The 11,423-nt window shown below is 37.2% G+C and overlaps 2 protein-coding genes across 2 annotated transcripts in view; one reads left to right on the top strand and one right to left on the bottom strand.

Moving 5' to 3' along the window:
* LIPM (lipase family member M) overlaps positions 1 to 7,055 on the bottom strand; it is a 42,186-nt gene extending 35,131 nt beyond the window's left edge. The window contains exon 1 of the mRNA XM_090278005.1: positions 6,869 to 7,055. Coding sequence (XP_090134131.1) covers positions 6,869 to 6,885 — 17 coding nt within the window. The 5' untranslated portion in view covers positions 6,886 to 7,055. The remainder of the gene's footprint in view (positions 1 to 6,868) is intronic.
* On the top strand, positions 5,014 to 5,605 carry LOC150010025 (transcription and mRNA export factor ENY2). The gene has a single exon (XM_090279264.1). The coding sequence runs from the start codon at positions 5,100 to 5,102 to the stop codon at positions 5,403 to 5,405; it is 306 nt and encodes a 101-aa protein (XP_090135390.1). The 5' UTR covers positions 5,014 to 5,099; the 3' UTR covers positions 5,406 to 5,605.
* Positions 7,056 to 11,423: the final 4,368 nt, after the last annotated feature.

The following is an 11,423-nucleotide window of genomic DNA, read 5'->3' on the forward strand; positions in this document are numbered from 1 at the left end:
CCCCAAAAAACAGTGTCTTATATTAATTTTTGCTCCTAAAGACACGCTAGGTCTTATTTTCAGGGGATGTCTTATTTTTCCTTGAACAAGAATTCACATTTATTGTTGAACAAAAAATCAATGTTTATTAATATACTGTAGTTGTGTGATCACAAATATCAGCATAACCAGCCAAACTCTGAATTCCATCAAGAATTTGGGGGGAGCTGTAGCAATGACTGCCACTAGGTCTTATTTTCAGGGTATGTCTTATTTTCAGGGAAACAGGGTATATGAAGGCCATCTATTACTAATCTATTTTATCTTTTTAGAGCCTTATGTAATTAAAAAAAATTTTTTTTTGCTTCCGAAATCTCTCCTCTGACATTATACCTGGGTTCTTTTAAAAAATTAGAAAATTTCTACTTATGTTTTTGCCCTTTGAGATTTTGAAAATTTTGATGGATGTGGTAGAGAAATGGCTGGGGATTATTTTAGACCTGGAGCACTTGATGGAAAGTCAGGTTTAGGTGGGTTCAAATTTAGAATTTGGGGTCAGACAGAGAATAGCATGAAGCACCAAAATCATGGGAAGGGTCACTGAAGACATGAAAGGGGAAGAGGCTGGAATTTCCCTGGCTGGTAGGGTGCAGAAGTGCATAGTTGTTCAGCTCTGATTTTGGAAGTGATGGCATTTGTAGGAAGATAATATATTGAGGCTGACAAAAACTTGGCAGATATGCTGGTTTATTTTACAGACAAAACAGGCCCAGACATATTTATTTGAGAAATCCAAAAAAATTACTTCGGACTTCCGGCCAAGATGGAGGCTTAGACGGACACGCTAGGTCTCCCTCTACAACCAGATAGGAATACAACTACTTCAAAACAAAGGATAACTAGAAATTCCAGAAAATAAAGCTACACGGAAGCCCAACACATGAAGTTATAAACCAGCGGTGCCATTTGGGCAGGTAAGAGTTAAAGAAGGCAAAGCTGTCTGCGGAGCGGCGGCGGGGGCGGGGCGGCGAAAAAGCCCGGAGGCTTGGCGCGACTCCAATCAAGCCCCTGCCGGTGCGCGACTCCGGGCGCTGGGGAGAGCAGTCGCAGCATCGCCTTGAACAGTGAGGCCCAGGGGCGCGGGAGGACGGATCCCGGTCTCCTAGCGGAATAACTGTGTGTATCCATTTTGGACCCCCGCCCCCAAAGAAAGAAAGCACCACAGGGCTACGAAATAGGTCGCAGACAGGCGCCGGGCGCTGACTTGTGATGCCAAAGGGCGCCGGTCGCTGGGTCATTACGAGTACACAGGCACCGCCCCCGACAGCCAGCCCAGGAAAACAAAACGCATCTGTCAAAATGAGGCAAACAACTATAGAGATCCCGGTGGTGCAGCTCACCAGACAGCAGATAGAGAACCTGACAGATGAACAGATAAGAAACCTGTCAGAGGCTCAGTTCTGGGCCATTGTTATCAGGTGGCTTACAGAATTCACAAAAGAGCAGGAAAAAGATATGAAAGAAGCGAAAAACTTTCATAACGAAAGGAACAAAACCACGTACGAGACAGATGGTGAGGAATCCAGAGTTCATTTCAACAAAGTGGAATATGGAGAAGGAAGAAGCAGTCAACCAATGCAGCGAGAGGAAATAGGAAGCAACAATGAGACGATCAGAAACCTCTGGGACAGCTATAAAAGGCCCAACATAAGAATCATTGGTTTGCCAGAGAATGAGGAAGATGAACTAGAACTTGAAAAATTGAGTGAAAACATAATAAAGGAGAACTTCCCAGACTTGGGGAAGGGAATAGACCTGCAGGTCCAGGAAGCAAGGAGAGTTCCCAAGAGACTGGACCCAGGGAGAACCACCCCAAGACACATTATAATCAAAATGTCAAAAATTAAAGATAAAGAGAGAATCTTAAAAGCAGCAAGAGAGAAGAAAAGAATTATGTACAAAGGGGTCCCAATTAGACTATCAGCTGACTTCTCAAGGGAAACCCTACAAGCAAGAAGGAACTGGCAAGAAATATTCAAAGTAATGAAAATCCAAAACCTACAACCACGAATACTCTATCCAGCGAAATTGTCATTCAGAATAGAAGGACAGAGAAAGTGTTTCCAGGACAAAATAAAACTGAAAGAGTTCATTAGATCCAAACCACTGTTATATGAGAAGTTAAAGGGACTGGTTTAAATAACAGAAGATAGGGAGATGAAACAAAGGCAAACGAAACAGGCAACGAGAGTGGAAAAGGAACTGTGGGTAAGGGAAGCATAGTGGGGGGAGGTCAACAGGGAGGGGGAGTGGGGAGAGGGAGGGAGATGATATAGGAATTGGGGATCATGGTAGGAGGGAATGGAATAGACAGAGGTTGGGAGGAACTGTATGCACAACTAATGGACATAATCTAAAAGGGGGGGACAACTGGAGGGAGGGGGCCACCGGGTGGAGGGGAGCAGAGGGAAGGGAAATTGGCACAAATGTAATATTTTAATCAATAAAACACATTAAATCTGAAAAAAAAAAAAAAAAATTACTTCAAAACAACATATGCACCCCTATGTTCATTGCAGCATTATTTATAATAGCCAAGATATGGAAGCAGCCTAAGTGTCCATTGATAGATGAATAGATAAAGAAGTGGTGCTTATATATAATGGAATATTACTCAGCCATAAAAAATGAAATCTTGCCATTTGCAACAACATCATGAAACTAGAGGATATTGTGCTGAGTGAAATAAGTCAGAGAAAGACAAGTAACATGATTTTACATATATGTGAATCTAAAAAATATACAAACAAGAGAGAAACATACTATGATACAGAGAACAAATTGATGGGAGGTGGATTGGGGAATTTGTGAAAAAGGAGAAAGGATTAAGAGTCACAACTTGGTAGCTATAGAATAATCATGGGAATGTAAAGCACAGCATAGGAAATACAGTCAATAATATTCTAATAACTTTGTATGGTGTCAGAGGGGTAGTAGACTTACTCAGGTGATCATTTTGTAAGTTATATAAATGTCTAATTATTATACTATGTTGAACACCTTAAACTAATAGAATATGGTATGTCAATTGTACTAATAAAAAAAAAAAAAAACAGACTGAGAAGAAAAAAAAAACAGTTTGCCCAAATGTTTAAGATCAGCTTTAGCATGATGGGGGTTGAGGCAACCAGGGGCAGTGTGGAATGAAAAGAATAAAGAGCAAGTAGAATCAAGAGAGAGGCCCCTCTTTCATGTCATTATCATTCAGGGGACATCCTAACACTAGCCACTGTTCCCCTTTAAAATAATTAAATGGCAAGTGTCTCTGTATTCAGAGGTTGCTTCTCATTCTTATGCATTCTTGCATTTCGGATTCTCTCCATTGCCAGAATGTAGCAGCAGGTCACCTACCTAGCTCTGTCACTAATATTGATATATGACATATTATTTCCAGAAGATTCTCTCCAAGATTTCCTTCTTTGAACAGTTTACTTAATCATCTGTATGTCTGGTGTATATTTCCAAAAGGGACAATGCAGCCTATTAATCACATTCATACTCATCAAACAAAATAGATAAAAACAAACAACAACAAAAATCCAGAAACATTATAAACAATATTAAAACAATGTCCTCAAAGATACTGATGAAAAACATATTTTTCTGCTTTTTAAAATCTGTAATATACCTAATAAAAATTGGAATAATTCAAGATCATAAAAGACTCTAGCTGTCATTGTTTATTTAAAAAAATACTTCCCAAGGCCATTAAAGGGGCAATCATGAGGACGTGTAGGTTTAGTTATGGAGCCTGGGAATATCAAGAAGCTTCAAGTCACAGATGACATCTAGTATGAGTCCCAGCTACAAGAGATAATAGAGAATAGTGGAGTCTGACAGACGTGGGCTCAAATCCCAACTGTGCTTCTGACTAGCTATTGGCCCTCGGACAATTATCTGATTTTTCTTTTCTTACCTAAATAATAGTAGTAGTAATAATAATAATAATAATAATAATAATAATAATAATAATAAAATACCTTCCTTGCAGCATTGTTGTGAAGCCTAAGTATAATATATGTGTGAGGGGCACAGCGACATACTTAATATGTTGTTGCTATTGATAGTTATCATTCTTATTATTAGGATTAACATCAGTTTGTAGGCTGGAGGTAGAGAAGACTGACAATAAAGCTTGGAAATTTTCTACCTCTTATTTCAGTTAGAATAGTAAGGTGCACAGGTGATCCTGACAACAGACCATGCATGTTAGTGGTTACCAGTTTGCAGATGAGGTTTAGGCAAAGCTTCCTGGCCCGATGCTCAGCTGCTCTGGCTGTCTGGGCTTTCCCGTGACAACACTTTGCAAGTGAGTTCTTTGGAGTTTTCCATCTAATGATCCGTATAGAAAACCAAAGCAGACATTTTCTTTCAGGTTACACAGTGTGATGGTCTTTATCAATTAACCCATCAAATCTATTGTTGGCTGAGCATATACCATGAGATTTTTTCTGAAACAGGCAAAGACTGAAAATGACCTTTCACATTTTGCCATAATGAGGAATGCCCATTTGCTACATCTTTCTGCAGCCTGAAAACATTGACACCAGAAGAGTTTATACGTTCATTTAAATACCCTAAGGAAAAAATTTTAATTTTCTTTTTTCCCTTTAAGAAGTTAGTCCATTTCCAAAGCACCTCTTTCTGCACTCTTCTTTCTCCAGCAGATGATTAAGTCAAGGGGAAGGTAAGCATATTCCCTTGCTTATCACATGAAATATGACATAAAAAGATTCTTTTTGCTCTTTCCCAAAAACTGTTACCACTTATTTTCTCTTTTTTATTTACTCAAATTTGCAACTAATTTCCTTCAAAAATGTTTCTTTTTTTAAAAAAATGTAAACTCTCTAATGGAAAATTTGGCAATATGTAAAAAAAGTTAAATATAAATTTAGAAACTTATTTCTAGGATCCATCACTGATGAACAAAGATCTTTATAAAAACCAGAGTGAAAAATTGGAAACAACCTAAGTCTGGGCAGCCGAAGAGTGTGGTAGGTAACGGTCGTCAGCGCAAGGGTCATTTCGTCGCTGGGAAGGGACGGCCCTCGCCCGCGGTGATGGTGGTTAGCAAGATGAACAAAGATGCGCAGATGAGAGCAGCGATTAACCAAAAGTTGATAGAAACTGGAGAAAGAGAACGCCTCAAAGAGTTGCTGAGAGCTAAATTAAGTGAATGTGGCTGGAAGGATCAATTGAAGGCACACTGTAAAGAGGTAATTAAAGAAAAAGGACTAGAACACGTTACTGTTGATGACTTGGTGGCTGAAATCACACCAAAAGGCAGAGCCCTGGTACCTGACAGTGTAAAGAAGGAGCTTCTACAAAGAATAAGAACATTCCTTGCTCAGCATGCCAGCCTTTAAGATTGAATTAGATTGTGTTGTTTTGTGGTCTTATTTCTGAAAGTAAAACTTGCCATAAATTAGGAATCGCTTTCCCCAAATAAACTCCTTTTTTGTATGATGGTATACAGTTTTCGGTAATGATGTATACATTGTATTGATTTTTTTTTTCCCTAAATGTGTTATTTTAATAAATATCTCATGAATGAGTTTGAAGTTTCCTTGGATCTTGGACTAAATGAGACTTTTCAACAATCCACCAGATTTGTTAGAGAAAAAGTCAGCGAGTAATATAGTTTAATTATTAAATATGTGCATATTTCTGTGCTAACAACTGAGGAGAAGGAAGCAGCCTCTTCTGATTGTCTAGATATGGTGTATTTCTCTTAAATCCCCATAATATTTTATAATACATGCCCCATCTTGTACTACAGTTGTCTTAAATCTTATTTGTTATAAACTCTGAGAGTTAGGACTGGGTCTTACTCATCTTTATGTGCCTTCCTTATTCCTCAAAGAATTTATCATCCTATTGGAAGAGAGAACATTTGCAAACTGGCTCCATACCAAGCTCCTCTCACATATCTACTCATCTGAACTTTGAAAGCAGAAAGTCTAAATCACATCCCCACATACTAAGGTCAAGAAAGAACTTAATGGGAAGTAATCTCCACCCATAGCTTTACTCTGACATCAAGATTGCCAAATCCAATGGACTCTTGTCTGTACGTATGTGATCTCTGCTGGAAACAGAATGTTGACCATCCTGCCACTGGAACTTTCCTCCCACTCCTCACACTGTTTACTCCTACCACTGGAAGTTCCTTCTGTGTCTTGTGGAGTACCTTTTGCTGTATGGGACTTGAAATAATGGTGTTTCTTAGGGCTTGCTCCTGGGCCCTCTGCCTGACTCATGATATGCTTTCCCTGGGAAAATCCCAGGAAACTGGTCGGACCATGACTTCAAATACTAACAGGTTAATAAATGGTAAATTGCATCACCAAAAAAAAAAAAAAAAAAAAAAAAAAAATTGGAAACAACATTAAACAGCCATGAGAATGAAATAGTTTAATAAACTCTGGCTCATCCTTAAAACAAATACTAGTCAGTCATTACATATATACTGTAGACATATATTGTAGGTAATGCAAAGGTATACATAGCATATTTTAATGGAGAAAATAAAGGTTACTAAATTATATTTATTGAATATTTTAAAGTTATGATGGACACAAACAGAAATGGACCAGAGAGAAATCTACCAAAATATTGAGTAGTTTTTTCTTAGTGGTGCTGATATTGTTTATTTATCATTTTCTTTGTAAGTTTCTAAACTGTCCATATAAAACAGATTTTAACTTTTGTAATTTAACAAGAACAAAATAAACCATTCTTTGACTTAAGAAAATATTCCCAACCTTATTTTAATTTAAAGAAACATCTGTGCAATTTAGGAGCAGAAAGAACAATAGCTATGACCTACCTCAGCACAGAGTCCATTTGCTGAAGGAGGGCTGATTCAAGAATGATGTCTCCTCAGCGGGATGCTACAATATAAAGGGAGGTCGAAGTAGAGGAGGAAGCAGGACACCAGCCACACAGCTTCCCCTATAATCAGCCATCATCTTAGCAACCAGCTTCACTGCCTTGGCCCTAAATTCTTCTGCAGTTGCTTTAGAGTACGGATATCATTTCCCTTGATGACCTAGTAGAGTTTATTGGGCAGTGCTTCCCCAAGTGTAGGCTATACACCACGAAGGCTATGAAATATTTAGCTGACACACAGGCATGGTATTAAATATCCTTGAACCCCATAGTATGTGAGTTAGTCTCTATTCATTTCCTATGGCCGCTGTAACCGATTACTACAAAGTTAGTGGCTTAAAATCTTATAAGTTTATTTGCTTGCAGTTCTCAAGATTAGAAATCGAAGATCATGGTGTAGTTAGGGCTGCATTCTTTCTGGAGACTTCAGGGAGAATCTGTTTCTTTGCTTTTTCCAGATTCCAGAGGCTGCTTACATTCCTCGACTCTGGTCGCTTCATTGTCATATTTTCTGACTTGGACCTTCTTGTCTCACTCTGATTTCTCAGGACCCCAGTAATTACACTGGGCCCACTTAGATAACCCAGAATAAACTTCTCACCTCAAGTTTCTTAACCACCTTAACTTAATCACACCTACAAAGTCTCTTTTGTCATAGAAGGGAATATATTCACAGGTTTCTGGAATGAAAACATTTTAGGAGACCATTACTCATCCTACTGAAGACTCACTATCAAATTTCTTTCAACCTTCTGAGTGCATCAGGGAGAAAGTCCAGCTTTGGTCTACATCTTTATTTCTAGCACGCGCCCCTCACCCTTTCAAATCAAGAGAACATATTTAACAAAAAGAAGGCAGTTCTAAAACTCAAGTGCCAAAATTAAAATTAAAATTAAAATTAAAAACCTCTCAAGTGCCCAGACTAGTCATGGCATCTCTGTATTTTATTATCAATTATCTGCTTTTTATTGTTATAATGTTTATGGTTATCTTCAAGTTGGAGCAAATAATGCTTTTCCCTCCTATTTATAGTAGCTTCAGAAAGTATTTTTTTTTTAAATTTAAATAAGCATATTTATTTCGGGACTTTAAATAAGCAGTATCATAAATGGCATGCAGATACTGCAAATGTGACTGAGGAATGTGAATGACTAAAGTTTGGGAGAACACCACCCTACTTACAACAGGGGAAGAATCAGGATGTTTAAAGATGACACTGCTCTGTGCTTAGCTCTGTATGAAGCTACCCTTGAGGAATTGACACAATTTCCTTTCTGCCTCTTGTTTGGTTCTGTACATGGGTATAGGGTGAGTCATCAAGATAGGGAGAAAGATCTTGTTCATGAAGAATGAAAATCACCAATGGAAATTCTGTGGCATACCATTTATTGGGTATTGGCTCTATGAAAATCTCCTTGCAGACTTGCTGAGAGAGGTAAGGTAAGGCCCTGCACCCAGGTGGTCTCTCTCTGGTAGAGGACCACAGATCAAGTCAATGTAAATGTAGGGTAGGAAAGGGCCAGGCACAAAATGGCCAGGAAGAAAAGAAACAATAAGTTGCTACCGAGTCTAAACAGGAAGATGATTCTTTTGGCTTAAAGGTAGAGAAAATTGGGTGAGCATATAATAGCATAAGAATGGGGAGAATCAATGAGCTCTTCATGGTGAAGATCAATTTTAATTCAGGGACTTTACAAGAAATTTCCCCAAGAAACATTTGGGGTGGGATCTTCATCATTGCCAACACTTAAGGTTTTCCTTATGGCATTTTTGTATTAGGAAGGTTTACTGAGCACCAACTACTTGCCAGACTTGCTCAATAATGTGCTGATACAGAACTAGAGTTTCATTTCTCTCTGTTAAAACCATAGACTATCTTAGATTATTAGTCTTAATAAAAGATTATAAAAGGTTTTTCTTTATATTTTAGGTAATCTGCTTAGGAAGCAATGATTCTATGTCTTATTAAATATTTTCTGTACTTTACATTGTGTTTCTCTGGTCTTTGATTACTTAGAAAAACTAAGTCTTTTCAATATTAAAAGCACTAAGCTGTATGTAATTTTTTGCAACCATGTAACTTTCTGTATTTGTCTTCATGACCTGAAATAACTAAAAATATGGATGCATATTATACCACTGCCAAAAATATTCATTTATAAGAGCAACTTAGCATGAAAGAAGTTTTTAACATTTGAATTTTTCTAATTTTCTATAACACACATGCCCTATTTTTATAATAGATATTTTATTATAACTTATAAACATACAGTATACATATATCCTTGTGACACCCTTGTAGAGTATGTGGTTAGTAATTTTTTTTTTCTCCACCTTCATTCTATTTTGTTGGCTTTTCTTTTCACTGTTCAGAGTTTCACCACTCCACACTGTTGATGACATGCTTTGACAGAATCTAGGACCAAGAGTTCATTACCTATAGTAGAATTTCCAGTGATCTTTTCTTTGGGGAAGGGGATACAGTTATAGGGCATTGGAGGTATTTTTTAAGTGCTTATTTTGAAGAAGCTTATAAAGGGCACATAGTATTCTAAAAAATTAACTTTGCTCAGTTGACTGGTTTGGTCAGGAAACCAATTTGCACAGCAATTGAAATGACAAATGAAGGTAGGAGGCACAGAAAGAAATGAGTGCTTTTATTTATACTTTACCTAAGATTTTAAATGACTGTACTATATTATTGTTGTTATTATTATTACTTTCATTTGGCTCTGTGGGAAATGTTATTTCCATTGATGGAGATTTGATAGGACTAAAGCCCTGTCACACCTTGACACTGGTTGGCAGAGGTATTTCATAATCTGTCAAGAATACCAGCAATCTGTTTTCACTCCAGCACTTCTTAAATTACATTAGAACTGTAAAATACAATGAGAACTACATCCATGTTTTGCAATCCGTAAATGTCAGATTAAACTATGAGTGATGGATTGTGTAGTCAAGTTAATGGATACTTTTAGAGAAACTGACATTTCCCCTTAGAACAATATATATATTAGAGATTACATAAGCACAGAATTCAGCTTTGGATGAGACTAGCAATTAATGCAAATCATTGAATTTTAATTGAGTGCTGTTTGTTTCCAAGTCACCTGGCTAAGGACTGAAAAGTTAAAAGATAAAGCCAAAACCTGGAAACAACCCAGACGTCCTTCAGTGGGTAAAATGGTTAAACAAACTGGTGGATCCATAGGATACTACTCGGCAATAAAAAGGAACGAACTTGATGAATGTAACAATTTGATTGGATCTCTAGGCATTATGGTGAGTGAAAAAAGGCCAGTATCAAAAGGTCATGTACTTCATGATTTCATTTATACAATTACAGTGATGGAGAATGTATTAGTGATTGCCAGGAATTAGGTTCAAAAAGGTTTGGGGTGGAATGGTTGTTGACTACTGAGAGCACAAGGGAAATTTTCTGTGGCAATGACAGTTCTGTATCTTAATTGTGGTGGTGGTTACACAATGTATACATGTGATAAAATTGCACTGAACTACACACCTACACATAGACTGCATGTCAAAGCTGTGAATCTGAATAAGTTCTGTGGATTGTACCAAGGTTAATTCCATGGTTTTGAGAATATACTACAGCTATGTAAGGTCTTACTTTTGAGTACACAGGACCTCTCTGTACTATTTTGCAATTTTCCATCAATCGATATCATTTCAAAATAAAAAGCTTTATAAAAGTTGAAAGATAAGAAGGATATAGCTCTTGTTCTCAAGCTACTTAAATTTTATTAGGGAGACAGATTGACACAGAAGTCTTCAAAGAGATGATTCTGGAGCGTAATAAAAACTGATTTAGAAGAAGTATTAATTTGGGGACATGATGTTCAGGGAAACCTTTTCAGAAATAGTGGGAGATGTGGATGAGTTTCCTATGCGTGGAGAATGGGGAAGTACTCAGAGAAGAGCAAGGTCCCAGGTGGGCAAGTAACTCCCTTGCCTTTGGGTTTATGAGTCTCAGAAAGCCATTATTTTAGTCAGGTTTCACCTCCCTGAAACTGATAATATTTTCTGACAGAAATTCACCAAAGAATTTACATTTGACATGAATTCATATTGTTTGAAATCAATATTCTATATTTTTCTATAAAAATTATGAATAGGATGTTTAAGCTTGAGAAATTATAGTAACCTAGTGAGCCTGGTCTGAGGTTGTGAGAATGAGTTTTTTGCTTGTATAAGTGTATGGAGAAGAAAAAAAGGAGAAACATTGTTAAATTTTCATAAATTCATATTATAAAGTTTGGAGCCAAGTTCCTAATCAATGATGAGATTGTTAGACTTTCTGCCTACTTGGAGCTGATCCAGATATTCCAAACAGAATTGACAAACTGTTTTTTGAGATATACTTATAATCGACTAACACTGTGTAAGTTTAAGATGTACAATGTATGACTTGATACACTTATATATTGTGAAATGATTACCACAAAAGAAGTGAGTTAACAAATTCTTCA

Source organism: Furipterus horrens, unplaced genomic scaffold (assembly GCF_987537825.1).
Source record: "Furipterus horrens unplaced genomic scaffold, mFurHor1.1.pri manual_scaffold_5, whole genome shotgun sequence".
In the NCBI taxonomy this organism is placed as follows: Eukaryota; Metazoa; Chordata; class Mammalia; order Chiroptera; family Furipteridae; genus Furipterus; species Furipterus horrens.